This window comes from Petromyzon marinus, chromosome 39 (genome assembly GCF_048934315.1).
Source record: "Petromyzon marinus isolate PM22_M1 ecotype Great Lakes invasive population chromosome 39, UKy_Petmar_22M1.pri1.0, whole genome shotgun sequence".
NCBI lineage: Eukaryota > Metazoa > Chordata > Hyperoartia > Petromyzontiformes > Petromyzontidae > Petromyzon > Petromyzon marinus.
Genome location: NC_133705.1, coordinates 11671473 through 11689882, shown reverse-complemented (window position 1 = coordinate 11689882; position 18410 = coordinate 11671473). Strand labels below are relative to the sequence as shown.

The following is an 18410-nucleotide window of genomic DNA, read 5'->3' as shown; positions in this document are numbered from 1 at the left end:
ATGATTGTGCCCTTTTGCATGCTTTGTCTCACGATATATTCAATCGAGATGATTGTTGTACTTTATGTTCTTGTATTTGTAATTTTGGTGACTTAAGTTACTCTTGCAAATGACACCGTCCTTGTCTCTAAGCAAAATACATTTAAAACTGTCTTCAAATCGCTTCACTTAATGTAATAATCCCCGCAGCACTGGTGTAACGTCTAAGTTTGACTACGCAGCCACTCCCTCTCCTCTCCAGGCTTAACAGAACTCCAACTGCTATTTCTCCCCTATTTGTCTATTATCTCATTCCTGTGTTTAATTGCCCCAACCGACAGCCTCGTGGCTGCCCGTCGATCACGCCGCACGTCACAGCCACGAGCTGTAGGGGCGGGGCTCCGTCCTCTCAGTGGTGCTCTTAACGTTCACATTCAGCAGCATGGGTCGGGAGTCTAATCTCTGCAGTTCCCCGTTGTGGTTCCACCTCCCTATGTCATGTAGCCTCTCAATTTCTTTATTCACGAGGATTGTGTTTCATCGTACAAAACGGTACCGGCGACCTTTTTACGAGATTTGGCGGCGACGGCCATCTTGGTAAGGGTAATGCAAAGCGCCAGCTGAACCCGAGACGCCCCAGTGAAGAGGCACTAACGGCCATCTTCGTAATGGAAAACAAGTCCCCTGAGAATTAAAAGGACCTGCCATCTTGGATAGGGCAGTGCAAGGGGCAGCATCACCAAGGGAAACAGGAGCAGGCATCTTCGTAAGGGAAAGTGGCCGCGGCATAGATTGGCGGGAATCGCCATCTTGTCGAGAGCTCGGAGACACGGACATTCTCGGAGATAGGAGCAATCGTGATAATGATTTGTGCCGCGATGAAAGTTACTCAACTTTTGTTCACAGTTATGGTTAACGTTTGCGTGAGTACAAGCGCAGGGAGAGTTTCCACTCGTCGGGTTGTTGTCGTTTCTTCGTCACAAATTAATGTTTGCCTCAAATATTTGTTCAGCTGAGGTAAAATAACCACGTGCCCGTGGGCGGCGTGTAGGCACGCGGGAAGGCCTCGCGGCCTCTGTGTCGGTGTCTGCTGAGAGTAGAGACGAGGAACGAGAGACGCCGCGTCGCTCAACAGGGAGAAGAGTGTCGCGCGTCACAGTCGGCTTCTGCCATTGTCTCTCCACTGCTGGATGAAGGCATCTTCCACCGGTCGTCGCTCACGGTCCCTCGCTCCCAGCGTGCGTCCGTCTCTTGCACGTCAAACTCGTTCCGTCTCCGTCTCCGCCCCAGTGGAAAGGGCTGAAATCAAAGTGTCGCTTTTTGCGTGCAGGTACGTGAAATAAAGGGTCACTGGGTTGGTTTAATGTATTATACTTGGAGTTAAGTAGCAGTGGGATACGGTCACCACTTGTACGCATAAGAGTTATTTGATTAAGGGTTTAACGCGTCTGCAAGCGTTCTGAGGTAAATCTTTAATAACATTACAGATTAAAGTTGCTAATGTCAACATTCATAGTAACAGTTATATAGTTGAGGTAATTCTCAAAACGCGGAATTATGACTAGAATCAAAAGTCGATATGATTGGTAAGAATTCTGTATAAAAAATATTTTTGAAATAAATATAGCATTTATAGCTGTTAAAGTCTATAAAAGCATGTTAAATATGTGATATGTATATTTAAACACTCACAATAACATAGTTCCGTAGCTTACACGATAAAAAAACTATTTTGCATGTTTGTATATGATTACAATAAAATCGATAGGGAAATATGCTGTAATTAAAGTTTTGAGGCAAATCATTAATTATTTGTCTTAAGGCTTAAATCATAATACTGTAATGGTTTAACCATTTTACAATAATTCTATATTTCAGTTTATTTTGGTATAGCCCTGTGAGCCATCCGGCTCTTGAAGCGGGTGCAACCACAAAAAACAAAAAAACAAAAACACGAACAAGAAAAACATCTTAAGTGACTATGTGACTGTGCAAACAGAAAATCCTTGAAAAAAAAAGCACCGTACACCAACGCTGTGTGCAAAAAATCCCAGTGGGATGCAAGTCAAACAACAATAACCACAAAAACTTAGATTAAGGCCATCAGTCTAACTCCGTACTGCAACAAAACAAACATGTCCAAGCCAAAAAACGTTTTCCTAATCACCAAAAAATAAAGCTATAATTGCAACGTAACAGTGATCACAAGGGCTGTAACCGAATTTTTACAATAAACTACATAAATAACATGTAACACCAAACCCTAGAAACATAGCTGGCTGCATTAGTTACTCCACAACAACAGAAGCATCGGTCGGAGTATCAAATTTTTCAATGCACCTTTAAGATCAGCACGCTAAATCAAAATACATAATACTTGGCAGCGTCATCCGGAGCGAAACATTTTATTTTACGCCAATGAATAACAGTGGCAGCTAGGGGTGTACAACTCCTCTAGAGCAGTTTTGAGAGAAGATCTCATTGGTAGAGATTCAAGTTGCAGTTTATTGGCAATAGCATTCCAGACTCTGGGGGCATCAATAGCAAAGGCCCTTCCTCGAGTTTTTGTACGGCAATAGGGAAGGTGAAGCTGGCAAATGAGCGAAGACCTGAGGTCAAATTTGTTCTTTGAAACAGAGAGGAGATCCAGCAGGTAGTCTGCGGATTTGTTTGTAAGTTCATCGTGAATAAACAAGATCTGGTGCACAAGCCGTCGAACATTAAGATATGTTAAGTTTGACCCAATGTAGAGATCACAGTGGTGAGTCCTATATGGGCAGTTCAATGTAAATCTTAAGGCCGAGTGATAGATGGAATCAAGCTTCTTCAGTACAGTGCTTGGGGCTGATTTATACACGATGTCACAGTAAATTTTGATTTAAAGCTTTCGTGACTGCAGTAATTCATATTCTTAGTTTTTTCGGTAAAGTCACGTTGAAGAGAAACAACAAAATAACAAAATATATATAAAACAATACAAAATTATCACGACGTTTCGACCATAACTCAAACGGTCATCATCAGGTGTGTTGGTTTGCATAAATTTATTTTTAAACGGCAAAGAGACAATTTCAACCGAGAAGATGGATTCTATCTTAGCAATCATTGGAAAGATTTGATAAACCATTTCAGTTCTTAATTGATTGTTCACGCTTACAGTGGCTTTCAGACAGCATACATTATAAAAAATTTCGTCTCCCCCCTCCTCTTTTAAAAAAAAAATAGATGGACTAGTCCTGGGCAAACTGCCAAATCGCTGCGCGTGACGCCAACGTTTTTTATAAATAAATAAATGTGCCGTTTAAAAATAAATTTATGCAAACCAACACACCTGATGATGACCGTTTGAGTTATGGTCGAAACGTCGTGAGAATTTTTTATTGTTTTATATAGATTTTGTTATTTTGTTGTTTCTCTTCAACGTGACTTTACCGAAAAAACTAAGAATATGATGTCACAGTAGTCAAGTAGAGGCAGAATGGTAGCTTTTATCAATTCCAAACGGAACATTGGGGGGAAGCAGTGCTTGTGTCGATACAGAAAACCAATTTTTATTTTTGTCTTTTTTCCAATATAATCAATGTGATCTTCAAAATTCAGTTTTGAATCCAGATCAGAAAGTAATTTGTTAAATGTTTATTTTATTAAAAGTGACTGCTGTATTAATTTATATGATTACTCGCGACCAATAACAGTGCGGATATTTGAAGCGGTCCTGGGCATCTCCTAGGTCGACTCAGCCTTCGAATGAGTTACCCGGTGCGGTGTGTAAATATCAGCACTGGGGAGACACAGAGGCGGCCGGGTGAAGTTTTGGCCACCCATCCCCTCATATGCCGTATTTGTCTTCATAGGTGCTAGGGAACAGCACTTGCCCCAACAGTCTGTTAAGTTCATGTAGGGGTTTTGTATTGGCCCGCAAAAACTCCTATTCGGTCCTCAGTAAGGAAAATGTTCCCCACCCACTGCTCGCTTCAACGTTGATATATATAAACTTGACTTGAAGAACGACAGACCCATTGGCCTCATCACAAGGATAGAAATTGAAGACAAGCTGGGTTGAAAATGCATTGGCTCAGTTACTATGTAGACAGTCTTTGAGTACTGCAATAATTAAATAAAAATAATGTATAGTTTACAGCGCCTTTGTCAGTCCCCTGCTGGATGAAGACCTCCCCCACGCCATGTTGGCGATGGTTGATTTTACTTCCCCCACGGTGTTCAGTGTTGATGAAGGTGAGCGGGGTGGGGGGGAAGGAGAAGTGGGCAGGATCGGTTCTAGTATTACTTTCCACTGTTAACCGTGGCCATGAATCAAACTCCGTTCATAACACAGCACGTTAACCACTGCACCACCGCTCCTCTCGCCAATGAAGCCAGCCACACAGGACTCGTCACGAGAAGAGACGACGACCAGTGGTCGAGACTAACGACGGAGAGACACCAAAAGGGTGTGAACGCGCCCGCGGGGAGGAAATCCAGCGCGGAGATGGAGCGACGACATCCGCTCACGCGCTGGAGATGACATGGATTGTTGCGGCACCAGTTCGTGACAGGTGACGACGGATTTGGAGTCCACCATCCAGCAGTGGATAGATCATAGCCGATTATTCTGATGGGTGGGTTGCCAGCACCTCGTCCGGCCGTCTTTGTCTGCCAAATGCTGGTGTTTACACAGGGAACCAGGTACTCATTTGAGGCTAAGTCGACCTAGGGGGTGCCCAGAACCGGTTAAAATATTCTGGACCCCCCCATGGACCCTTATATCCGCCTATTTTGGGTGCCCCGGTGGCGAGATATTAACTACCTCGCCTGGTGTGCAGGAGGTCGTGGATTCGATCCCGACGCTAACACCTTCTGTATATTTGATGTTTGCATGTCTCTCCCCAGGGTCGCGTCGTTTTTCTTCTCCGGGTTCTCCCCTTCACATTTATAAACATGCGTTTAGAGTATTTGGTTGCTATAAATGTCCACATAATAAGCCATTTCGTTGAGCTATCAACTATGGCCAGGTCGCTTCTGAAAAAGAGCTATGTAGCTCAGCGGGCCTTACCTGGCAACGTAAAAACAATAGTCTAGTTTTAGTTTCATTCTGATAATGATTCAGCAGGTGCAGTGAAATTAACCAATGTGGCCACTGGAGGGCGGAGGTTTACGCATCACAGCGAGTCGCGTCCACTCAGCCTGGGGTCAAACGAGATACAAGACACAGACTTCCCGTATTACCTTAACAGACTGTTGAGGGCAATTGCTGTTAACGAGCACCTTTGAAGGCCAGCCGCCTTTGTCTTCCCAGTGGCGATGTTTACACACCGCACCAGGTGCTCATTTGAGGCTGAGTCAACCTTGGGGAGGCCCGGGAACGGTTCAGTTAATCGTCACCTGGTGTTGGTGGCCGTGATCGGGACTCGAACTCGGGTCACCGGGTTCGTAGCGCAGCGTTAACCGCTGCACCATCGCTCCCAACACACGACAGACGCCTCCTCTCTCTCTGCCCGGCCCCCACGAGTGTGAAGCAAAAGTCGGGGGTGCAACTTACAATCCTGTATGTGTGTGTGGGGATACAAAGGCGGCCGGGCGTTGTGCTGACCAACCCAACGCCTCGTGTGCAGTTTCCGGTCTTCATAGGTGCAACTCGCTAACAGCACTTTCCCCAACAGTCTGTTAGAGGCTACACGGGGGAGCTTTGTCTTTGTAGAGCGCTGGAGCAGTGGTTAGCGCACTCTACGAACCCGGCGAACCGAGTTCGATTCCCGCTCACGACCACCAACAGCAGGTGACGATTATTTAAACCGGTTGTGGGCCTCCCCTCGGTCAACTCAGCCTCAAGTTAGTTCCCGGTGCGGTGTGCAGTAAACATCGCCGCTGCGGAGACAAAGGCGGCCGGGCGTAGTTGTTGACCACCCGCCCCCTCGTGTGCCCTGCTGGCTTTCATCTTTCATAGGTGCTGCTTACTCGCTCGTTGGGGCACTTGCCCCAACAGTCTGTTACAGGCTACACGGGGGATCTTTTACTTGTCACCAGATTTGTGCGTCTTACATTCTGACGCGTCTCATGGGTTTCGGGGAATGTGGCTGTAGGCAACCGTCTCTGTGATTTCTGTGCCTCTGTAGATTCACAAAACTCAAGAGGGAGAGTGCCGCCGTGCGTTGCAGTCGGCTCCTGCCATTGTCTCTCCACTGCTGGATGAAGGCATCTTCCACCAGCCGCCCTCACTCACGGTCCATCGCTCCCACCGTCCGTCCATCTCTTGCACGTGAACTCATTCATCGCTTCGTCTCCACAGGGGTCGTCCTTTACGGTATTGTTTTCGGTTTATATTTTGTGTCTGGGTTGTAATGTACTGGAGAGTGGTGTAAAGTGAGTATTGTGTGTGGAGTGTGTCGTGCAGTGTGGTATACAGTGTTGTGTATAGTGTAGTGTCTGTAGTTTGTGGTTTATCGTGTAGTGTCTGTAATTTGTGCTGTATAGTGTGCAATAACGTGGATAGTACAGTCTGTGTCATATATAGTGTTGTGTGAAGTGTCAAGTATAGTATGAATAGTGTACTCTTTGGTTCTATTCGGTAAAGTCACGTAGGTAAAAAATGAAATAACAAAAATCACGACGTTTCGGCCACAACACAAGTGGCCTTCATCAGGTGAAGGGACCGTGCTGTCATGAGAACAGTGTTGGAGTGAAAACAGCCAAGCCCAGGTCGCGTCCTTTATGCTGTGTGGGAGGAAGCAAAACGCTTTGACAAAGCAATTAGCATAAAAATGAGCATGATGTACGTAGGAGGTGCATGGGCCATGATGGACCAGGAGCGGGTGGGGACCATGATGGACCAGCAGCGGGGGAGGGGGGGGGCGGATGTAGAGTGAGTGAGTGGAGTGAGTGGAGTGAGTGAGTGGAGTGAATGAGTGGAGTGAGTGAGTGGAGTGAGTGGGTGGAGTGAGTGGGTGGAGTGAGTGGGTGGAGTGAGTGAGTGGAGTGAGTGGGTGGAGTGAGTGGGTGGAGTGAGTGGGTGGAGTGAGTGGGTGGAGTGAGTGGGTGGAGTGAGTGGGTGGAGTGAGTGGGTGGAGTGAGTGAGTGGAGATAAATAAGCAGCTGTGAAAGTTTGGGATACCACTACTTGAAAAAATTTACTGTACCATTGAAAATTAGTTTAATGTTTGGTTTGATTTAGAACATCTTTCCAATGATTACTTAATTTGAAACCATCCTCTCGGTTGAAGTTGTGTCCGTGTTTGTAAATCTGAATTGCCTCGTGAACAAATCTCTGATAAAAAGCCGTGGGTTTTCAGAGAACCTTGGTATCGGAGAAAACTATATCGTGATCACCCACAGCGTTGTAACAGTGGTCAGCTACGGCAGAATAATTCGTTCTGCCATGTTTCAAATCTGATTTGTGCTCGCGAATTCGGTCAGAGACATGTCGCTTCGTTTCCCCGATATAGCAATCACCACAAGTGCAGCTCAATTTGTAAACCCCGGGGTACTGTAAGTCAGGAACGACATCATTCACGGATGGGATCAGGTCATGGATTCTGTGTACTGTATTGAACCGGACCAGGATCTTGTGTTTGTTTAGAATTTTGGAAATCTTTTGAGTAACGCCTGTTATATATGGTTCTCTGATGGTTTTGACCGGAGTATCAAGTGGTTGTTTCTGTATGGAGGGAGAAACAGCTTGGCGGATGGTAAGGTCAGAGTATCTGTTTCTCTTGAGGGCCAGGTGTACATGTTTTAATTCACTGATCAGGTGGTGTTGGTCCAAAATGCAATGTGCCCTGTGGTAGAACGTTTTGTTGAGATAATTATTTTGAGCTGGGTGGTGGTGGGAATCAGGTTTCAAGTAGGAATCTGTGTGGGTGGGTTTCCTGTAGACAGAATGCCCCAGTGAGCCATCAGGTCTCCTCTCAAACAGAACATCCAAGAATGGTAGCTTGCCATCTTTCTCCACTTCCATGGTGAATTTGATGGCGGGATGTCTAGAATTGATGTGGTATAGGAAAAGGTTGAAAGCTGGGAGGCCATGTGGCCAAATGCCGAAAGTGTCATCCACATATCTCTTCCACAGGGAAGTTCTGAGGGTGGACGTCTGGATGGCGTCTGATTCAAATTTCTCCATGAAAACATTGACTATCACTAGTGATAAGGGAGAACCCATGGGGGTACCCTGATTTTGTTTGTAGAAGGAGCCATTCCAAGTAAAGTAGGTATTGGTGAGGCAGTGTCTAATCAGCACAGGTGTATCGGGGTCTAGTCCATGTTGTACCAAATTTTCAATTATTTCAATGGTATCAGGTACAGGGACCTTGGTGAACAGGGAGACCACATCGAAGCTGACAAGGATATTGTCAGGGGACAGTACAACGTCTTTGACCATAGAGACTAAATGAGCTGAGTTAAGTACTGCTGAGGAGGTCTTGCCAGTGAAAGGTAGCAAGGTATCTGACAGAAAACGTGCTAGCTTATAGGTAGGGGAGTTGATCGTGGATACGATGGGTCGTAGTGGAGTGCCTTCTTTATGAATCTTGGGGAGACCATAGAATCTAGGGGGTCTTGCAGCAGAAGGTTTTAAGGAGGGACGTTTAGTTGGTTTTATTAGGGAGGTCGAACTTGTGATGATCTTGTTGGTTTTTATAGTTAGCCTATTAGTAGGGTCATTTTTAATTTTTGAGTGACTTCCATCGTTGAATAGGTTCTGGATTTTGTTGTTGTACGAATCTTTATCCATAATTACAGTAGCGTTGCCTTTGTCGGCTGAGAGGATGACTATATCACTTCTACATTATGAGACCTCCTTTGCCAGTAACAAGATATAGGAATAGGTTTTACCCTTTAAACTGGCACAAAAACTGACACCTTTATTCAAGGCATCATGTTTGCAATAACCAAAATGCAAACATTTGACTGCTTGTGTTGTGGTTATTGCAAACATGATGCCTTGAATAAAGGTGTCAGTTTTTGTGCCAGTTAAAAGGGTAAAACCTATTCCTATATATCACTTCTGTTTTTTAAATTCGCGAGTTCAGAGCGTTCATTTTTGCTGATGTTGCTAATGGGTTTCTTAGCATTCTTAAGAATAGTGGCTATTTCAGCTCTCGCAACGTCTGCTTCGATGTGTCCTATGCCTTTAAGGGCCACATCGACCTGAGAGATGATATCATCTACGTTGTACTGTCCCCTGACGATATCCTTGTCAGCTTCGATGTGGTCTCCCTGTTACCAAGGTCCCGGTACCTGATACCATTGAAATAATTGAAAATTTGGTACAACATGGACTAGGCCCCGATACACCTGCGCTGATTAGACACTGCCTCACCAATACCTACTTTACTTGGAATGGCACCTTCTACAAACAAAATGAGGGTACCCCCATGGGTTCTCCCTTATCACCAGTGATAGCCAATGTTTTGATGTAGAAATTTGAATCAGACGCCATCCAGACTTCCACCCTCAGACCTTCCCTGTGGAAGAGATATGTGGATGACACTTTTGTCATTTGGCCACATGGCCTCCCAGCTTTGAACCTTTTCCTACACCACATCAATTCTAGACATCCCACCATCAAGTTCACCATGGAAGTGGAGAAAGATGGCAAGCTACATTTCTTGGATGTTCTGTTTGGGAGGAGACCTGATGGTTCACTGGGGCATTCTGTCTACAGGAAACCCATCCACACAGATTCCTACTTGAAACCTGATTCCCACCACCACCCAGCTCAAAATAATTATCTCATCAAAACGTTATACCACAGGGCACATTGCATTTCGGACCAATACCACCTGACCAGTGAAATAAAACATGTACACCTGGCCCTCAAGAGAAACGGATACTCTGACCGTACCATCCGCCAAGCTGTTTCTCCCTCCATACAGAAAAAAACACTTGATACTCCGGTCAAAACTATCACAGAACCATATATAACAGTCGTTACTAAAAAGATCTACAAAATTCTAAACAAACACAAGATCCTGGTCCGGTTCAATACAGTACACAGAATCCGTGACCTGATCCCATCCGTGAAGGATGTCGTTCCTGACTTTCAGTACCCCGGGGCTTACAAATTGAGCTGCACTTGTGGTGATTGCTATATCGGGGAGACGAAGCAACATGTCTCTGACCGAATTCGCGAGCACAAATTAGATTTGAAACACGGCAGAACGAATTATTCTGCCATAGCTGACCACTGTTACAACGCTGTGGGTGATCACGATATAGTTTTCTCCGATACCAAGGTTCTCTGCAAACTCACGGGTTTTTATCAGAGATTTGTCCACGAGGCAATTCAGATTTACAAACACGGACACAATTTCAACCGAGAGGATGGTTTCAAATTAAGTAATCATTGGAAAGATGTTCTAAATCAAACCAAAGATTAAACTAATTTTCAATGGTACAGTAAATTTTTTCAAGTATTGGTATCCCAAACTTTCACAGCTGCTTATTTCTCTCCACTCACTCCACTCACTCACTCACTCACACCACTCACTCACTCCACTCACTCCACTCACTCACTCCACTCACTCACTCCACTCACTCCACTCACTCTACTCCCCCCCCCCCAGCTGCTGGTCCGTCATGGTCCCCACCCGTTCCTGGTCCATCATGGCCCATGCTCCCCCTACGTACATCATGCTCATTTTTACGCTAATTCCTTTGTCAAAGCGTTTTGCTTCCTCCCACACAGCATAAAGGATGCGACCTGAGCTTGGCTGTTTTCACTCCAACGCTGTCCTCATGACAGCACGGTCCCTTCACCTGATGAAGGCCAATTGTGTTGTGGCTGAAACGTCGTGATTTTTGTTATTTTATTTTTTACCTACGTGACTTTACCGAATAGAACCAAAGAGTATGGATCCTTGCAGTCACGAAAGCTTCAAATCTAGAATATGAATAGTGTGTTGTACAGTGTATATTGTGTACTGTGTGTTGTTTAGGTGGTGTTGCATAAAGCGTGTATAATAAATTAAATGTGATGGAAAGTGTAGTGTGGTGTCAAGTGTAGCGTATGTGGTGTGATGTATAGTGTAGTGTGTGGCGAAAAACACATTTCCTAGGAGTTGAGCCATACTTCATCACGCTGGTGAGTGCAGGGTGGTAGGATCGGTTCAGGTATCACGAGCCAGTGATGCTCCCCATAGCTGGCAATTAAATTGAGATTGTAGGCTTCATTGACTCTATCATGGAGCTCTTGTGGTATTGCAGCCACACACCGTTGGTCATTGTATATTTACGTGCGGAATTAATGCATTCAAATGTAGCGGTTGTAATCGAGCTATTTAGTCCATGGGCCAGAGCAGTAATTGGTACAATGTAAGGTAGCATGTTTAATCACACTTTCGGATAAATACGCCTAATGAGTGTGTTACTTGATACACTCGGCTACATATGGTGCGAAATAAATTCAACATGCATACAACACCTCTCATTTCAAATGTTTATCAAATAATTCACTGTTTTTGCCCCTACATTTGGAATTTGCAACCACTGAAGTGATGCCATCTCGTGGATTAAGTGGGTATCTGAACTGCATGGCAAAACAGCCATCAAAATTCACTACTTTATTAAACACAGAAATAATGCAGTAGTCATTTCATGAAGTCACGTAGAATGAGAATAAAATAATAAATTGATAAAATAAAATAACGCAATAATATTCTCACGACGTTTCGGCCACAACACAAGCGGCCTTCATCAGGTGAAGGGACGAGACTGTCTGGTAGGACAGCGCTGGAGTGAAAGAGCCACGTTCAGATCACGACCTTTAAGCTGTGTGAGAGGAAACAAAGCACCTTGACAAAGGAATTAGCATATAATTTAGCATTGAAATGGCTGAGTGATTAGCTTGTGACTGGTCACAGAAATAGCTATGTTAAAAGTTAAAGCATACACATCCGCAGAGGCACCCCTTGATAAAGGAATTAGCATAGAATTTAGCTTTGAAATAGCTAAGTTAAAGCATACACATCCGCAGAGGCACCCCTTGACAAAGGAATTAGCATAGAATTTAGCATTGAAATAGCTGAGTGATTAGCTTGTAACTGGTCACAGAAATAGCTACGTTAAAGTCAGAGCATACACATTCACCGAGGCACTTAGTACAAATCAAACAGGAGAATTTAGCATTGAAATAACTGAGTGATTAGCTAGTGACTGGTCACAGAAATGACTATGTTGAAGTCAAGGCCTACACATCTGAGCTATTCACAGTACTATATAGTGAACCAATAAAAAAAACTAAAATATAAATTACCTTAATGTTATCAATAAACTCTATATTCACCAATCAGCTAAACTACCAACAATAAGTCGTTATATATCACAATGCTATATGGCGAAAAAATGGGTGGATTCTTACCCTCAACTTTAGCACCACGGATAGCTACGGGCCCCGTTCAGACGGACGAGTTCATCCATGGTCGGAACAGAGGAGGGGGAGAGAGACAGCTGCGAGGCGCTATCATACTCCATGTTGTAAACCATACCATTAACCGTGGTGTGAGAGGTATTAAGAGTCAATGGTGGCGAAAGAGCTGCGGTCTGAAGGTCATCGTAAAATACAATTAATTAAGAACAGAAATGATTTAAAACATCTTTCCAATGGTTACTAAGCCAGAATCCATCTTCTCGGTTGAAATTGCCTCTGTGTTTGTATATGTGAATGGCCTCATGAACGAATCTCTCATGGTAGCCGGTTGGTTTGCAAAGAACCTCCGTCTTGGAGAAGTCAATGTCATGTGAGCCCACTGAATTATAACAGTGATCTGCCACGGCAGAGGAGTTCGTCCTACCGTGTTTCAAGTCTGCTTTATGTTCGCGGATGCGGTCCGAGATATGTCGTTTGGTTTCTCCAATGTAGCTACTACCACAGAGGCACTTTAGTTTGTAAACGCCCGGGTACTGTATGTCTGGAACAGCATCTTTTACAGATGGAACTAAATCACGGATTTTATGTACTGTGTTGAATCGGACCTGGATCTTGTGTTTATTCAGGATCTTGGAGATCTTTTTAGTGACCTCTGCAATGTAGGGTAAGGTGATGGTTTTGAGTGGCTCCACAAGAGGATCCTTCTTCATGACTGGAGTGATGGCTTTGCGGATTGTGTAGTCGGAGTAACCATTGGCCCTGAGAGCCTGGTGTACGTGCTTGAGTTCACTGGTAATGTGTTCCTGGTCGGAAATGCATTGGGCTCTATGGTATAGAGTCTTGATGAGGGAGTTCTTCTGGGATGGATGGTGGTGGGAATCCGGTTTCAAGTAAGCATCTGTATGGGTAGCTTTCCTGTAGACAGAGTGGCTCATTGAACCATCATGTCTCCTTTTAATTAAGACATCCAAAAAGGGTAGTTTGCCATCTTTTTCGACCTCCATGGTAAATCTGATGGCTGGGTGTATGGAATTGATGTGGTCGCGGAATTGGTCTAGAGCAGGCTGGCCATGTGGCCAGATGACAAAGGTGTCATCAACGTACCTCTTCCATAAGGTCGGGCGTAGAGTGGCAGTCTGGATGGCGTCAGTTTCAAATTTTTCCATGAATACGTTGGCTACAACCGGAGATGGGGGGAGCCCATTGGGGTGCCCTCAGTTTGTTTGTAGAAAGTTCCATTCCAGGTGAAGTATGTGTTGGTTAAGCAATGTCTCACCAGGGGGGGTACATCAGTATGCAGTCCTTGATGAACCAGGTCTTCAATGATAGCGATGGTGTCAGGTACCGGGACTTTGGTGAACAAGGACACCACATCAAAACTGACAAGCAGGTCGTCTGGGGACAGGGAAATGCCTTTGATTGTCGATACCAGGTGAGTAGAATTTAGTACCGCAGAGGTGGTTTTTCCAGTGAAAGGTCGCAGTATATCAGCAAGAAAACGTGCCAGTTTGTAGGTGGGGGAGTTGATAGTAGAGACGATGGGACGAAGGGGTGTATCTTCTTTGTGTATCTTTGGAAGGCCATATAATCTTGGTGGTCTGGCAGCAGAGGGTTTCAACGAGAACTGTTTTATCTCATCAATTAATGCTGTTGAATCAGAGATGATTTTGTTCGTTTTGGTGACCAGGCTGTTGGTGGGATCTCTTTCCACGTGTTGGTGGGATCTGTTTTTATTTTTGTATAGCTGCCATCGTTGTTGTGGCCGAAACGTCGTGAGAATATTATTGTGTTATTTTATTTTATCAATTTATTATTTTATTCTCATTTTATGTGACTTTACCGAAAGAACCAAAGAAGATGAATCATTGCAGTTACGAAAGCTTTAAATCGAAATTTAAGTCATTTCATAGGTTCACGTTGCTGTATGGATGTCCCTTGGCTATTAGATCTGGACATGGCCTTACGAACTACATACAGAATCATTCCCAAGAATAAGAAATTGATTCAAACTTTTTTTATTTTAAAGTACGTATTGTATTCACAAAATTATAAAATGTACACATTTACAATGGTAATAATCTTCTTTGTGGATGTGGTGCTGGCACTGCTGGGCTGTGTTGTATCAGCGGTATTCATCAGGACCCGGTGTGCATCGCCCTTGCAGTGGTGGCAGCGGTGGTGGCAGGCGCAGCAACTTGACCACGTCCCTTGTGATATCATCCATCAGTGATGACGGTTGATCGCCGGGGTCGGGGGTCGTCGCTGCCGCCTCTTTTGATGCCATTTCCCATGTCCGCCGTTGATTTGACTGCACACGGGTATGGCCTTCATCTCTGGAGACCTGCACACAGCACATGGAACGACCGCTACGTGAGTTTCATTGGCCCAAAGGGCAACCTGGTGAACTTCCCGTGAGCTCAACAGAGATCGAGCCTTTACAGCAAAGGTGGAAGGCAACCTGCCCAACTTAGGTTAAAGTTATAATGATAACGGCATGGCTCTCAAATTTTTTGCTCATGCCACTGCTGGCAGAGGATCCTCGAGTAGACAAACTCTGGATGATATTTGGTCTACTCTTCCACATTGACCACACTTGTGTGCATACCCACAAATACAACTCGTGGGTTACTCACCTGACGTAGAAGAGGATGTATGCCTGTTTCTCCATGACCACCCTGGTATCGACCGGCGTCACCAAGTCGTCGTCCATCCGGAACCATCTCCCATCGCAGATCTGTATGCAAACAACATCGAAAATTAATTACGACGATTATCCAATTGCACCTAAACTCCCCATATATTCGTAAAATGACACATGCGGAACAGAGGTGATCCACTTATTCCACCTATTATTGTGTTGTTTTATAAGTTGAGTAATCAAACCGATAATCCATAAAATAATTGATTACATTTGCAAGTAAAAATCCTGGTTGGGCCTTCATTGGCACATCATCTATCCAGGGTCAATAAAGTAACTACACATTTTTGGTGAAGTCATCAGTGGTGGTTCTATGCATACGCTCTCCCTCGGTCACAGGAAAGGGCAATTTTCACCACTGGCTGAGGCCTATAAATGGGAGATGAACACCACCTCATGGGTCATAGGAGCAGGAATCGTTTTGATTTTATTCACTGAATCGAATTATTTAAAGGACCTACGCGTACGAATGATTGGCGTGTGATTGTGTGATAATGAATGCAGTACATCACCTTGTTGTAACAGTAGTAATGTCCCTCTGTGCTGCATTTCCCGGAGTGCACAAGGACTGAGTATAACCTGTACACAACAGGGTCTGCGTTCTCCTGCTGCGACATGAATGGCCGCACGTCCAGGTGCTCTGGGTACGGGCAATGCTGCAGTGGTGCGGAAGGAGGCAGTGATGCAGAAACAGAGATGGTGTTAGGCGGGGAAGAGGAGAAGAATGATGCAGGGTAGAGTTTAGTTCTTTATTATAATTTTTGTTCTATTATTTCTTCACTTTACCAGGTAATGCTGACTGAACTATATAGCTCGTTCTCAGAAGCGATCTAGCCACTAATGATAGCTCAACGAAGTGGCTTATCACTGTGAATAGTTATAGCAGCCAAATACTCTAGAAGCAACTGGAGGACCCAGAGAAAAACCCACGTGAACACAGGGAGAACATGAAAACTCATAATATACAGGCATTAGGATCGGGATCAAACCCACGACCTCCTGTATGCTAGGGGAGGGAGTTAAGATTTCGCTGCCATAGAGCCCAGTTTAGGTAGATTAACCAGGTGGGAGCTCGAGAGACCATGAAAAGTCACATTTGTACGAGTGATCTCAGTTAAAACCGTGGCAAAAGAAATAACGTGAAATAAATCACAGAAATTACTCAAAAAGGAAGCAGCACAAACACATGCAATGAGAAATTGGAGAAAATGCAGCCACATTTTAGGAGAAATGTAAAAAAAAACGTGTATATTAACCAAACATTACCCGATTGATCTTGTTTCCAAACAGGTCATATCTCTTGATGGAGAGGGCCAAGACGTTCGGGAGATGGTGAAGGCTCATCCTCTTCGTGGCCTTCACCTTGCAACAGCACCTGCGCACCAAAAAGCAGCAGCGTCAGTTTAATGACCGAGATGCCCAGTGCAAAACTGTACAAATATGTTGGCGTTACAAAGTAGACAGACTCGCGTGACATTGACGTCGTGCCATACTCACCTTTGGCAAGTGTATTCATCCAGAATCTCTGTCTTGGTGAAATCTGCAAAAGCAGCCAGCAGATCTGGCGAATTCTGTGAAATAGAACGACGTGAAGGCAAATGAGTGCTTGAAAAGAACACTGGAAACAAATTTTGCAGCCGTTAGAACAGTGAGTCCTTATGTTGTACTGGCTGTGGTGTGACATAAGAGGGTATTATCATTAGTTGACAGTAATTAAGGACGTGCTCCCAATTTTCAGATTCATCCGATGTACAGTATTCCAGACGATCGGCAAACTTCATGTGTTTGAGTGACGCTACTTGTGTAATGTACACGATCCGAAAAAGATCAAAAGTGTTGCTTGAAAATGAGAAAATATTCATCCCAATGTTTAAATTCGAAACTCGTCAGCAGCAAAGATACCATTTAAGTAAATCAAGAATTCCTCGATTCTTACGTTGATGTGAAGACTGATGTCCAGGCAGTTTTCGAATCTGTCCGAGGTGCAGGAACACTGCGTGCACTCCACTGTGGAACACAAGTAAACGCATGCGCACACATCCACACGTGCAATTAGAGGAAGTTAGCATTCTGATTAGCAGAATCGAATAAAATGTGTTTGTATCTGATCAAATGGGTTGTTGTGTCTGTGTGCTTGTGCATTTTTCTATTGTGCGGGGAGTGGAAATATAGCGGTTAGCGCACTGGTGAACTGAGTTCGATCCTCGCTCACGGCCAAAACATCTGAACCTCGGCTTTTCCCAGGTCGATTCAGCCTCAAATTAGTATCTGGTGCATTGTGTAACTTCAGCACTGGTGCTAGCCACCCGAAGGTGGCCGGGCATGGTGCTAGCCACACCACCTTGTCATGTGCCCTGTTGGCCTACATAGGTACTCGCTAATCGCAATTGCTCCAGCATTCTGTTAAGGCTTCAGGGAGATCTCTGTATTTGTGTGTTTTGCTTATGTCCTGCTGGGTACATGCGTATGAGTGCAGGGTTCATCTGCACTGTGCAGCATGCGTCGTCATACTCGGTGTGATTGCTACTTGCAGCGATGATTTTGCACATGGAGCTGGCACACACCTGTCGATTTTAGCTGCCCTGTGAAGATCTGGTGAATCACCGAGGTCTTCTCCACATGTTCTTCTGGCCTGCACGTGGAAATGAATGACATCACACATTCGGTGGCTTCCAGATGCATCATCTTTACCAAGTGCGCTCATGGGAGAGTTATACTCCTTTTTGTTTCGACCCTACGTTACTTTGCAGCCAAGCGCTTATTTAAATAATATTCTATAAACTTTGTTGTGAATTTTTGGTAACAGGTTGGGAACCAGTGGCCTAGGACGTGCACTACTTACTTGTGGTGGTTGATTGGGCAGGAGAGATGCAGAGCTTCTACGATGTAGCAGAAGAACTCATGCACGTCCTCCTGTTTGCCAAACTGCAGGTGTTTGGCGATCCCTGTGGGTAAATGGATGGAGGTCATAAGCGGTTTGAACACAAGGTTACAAGGGAAACGTTTTACCAATGCGCCACTCTGCCACCCAATGAATATGTTCTAAATTCAATGTGCACAATTGTGTTGTACTGAACAGAACTCACGTTTGAGGTTTTGGACGATTTCCAAGGGCTTGATGACCTTGCCCTTGGAGCTGAATGTTGCAATGGTGTGCCTTTCCATTATGCACATCATGCAAAATCCATTATATGTACCTGTGAAATGAGGCAGAGGTGGCACATGCTATCAGTACAACACCGATCAAACAGCTCAGCTGTAGGTGCAGCACACAGCAAGGACATCTTCACAGAACACAATTATTTTCAGCTTGGTATTTCAAAGTGTTCTGGGAACTCACATCTTCCTGAGTGGTGCCTGGAGATCAGGTAGTTT

The 18410-nt window shown here is 44.6% G+C and overlaps 1 protein-coding gene across 1 annotated transcript; it reads right to left on the bottom strand.

Annotated features, from left to right (window-relative positions):
- Positions 1 to 16286: 16286 nt before the first annotated feature.
- LOC142930440 (ubiquitin carboxyl-terminal hydrolase 46-like) lies at positions 16287 to 17793 on the bottom strand. Its single transcript, XM_076072792.1, has 4 exons — positions 17600 to 17793; positions 16972 to 17042; positions 16533 to 16606; positions 16287 to 16410 (listed from the first exon to the last, which is right to left on the bottom strand). Exons 1-4 carry the CDS (start codon positions 17718 to 17720, stop codon positions 16287 to 16289), a joined length of 390 nt encoding a protein of 129 aa, XP_075928907.1. The 5' UTR covers positions 17721 to 17793.
- Between the last annotated feature and the right edge of the window lie 617 nt (positions 17794 to 18410).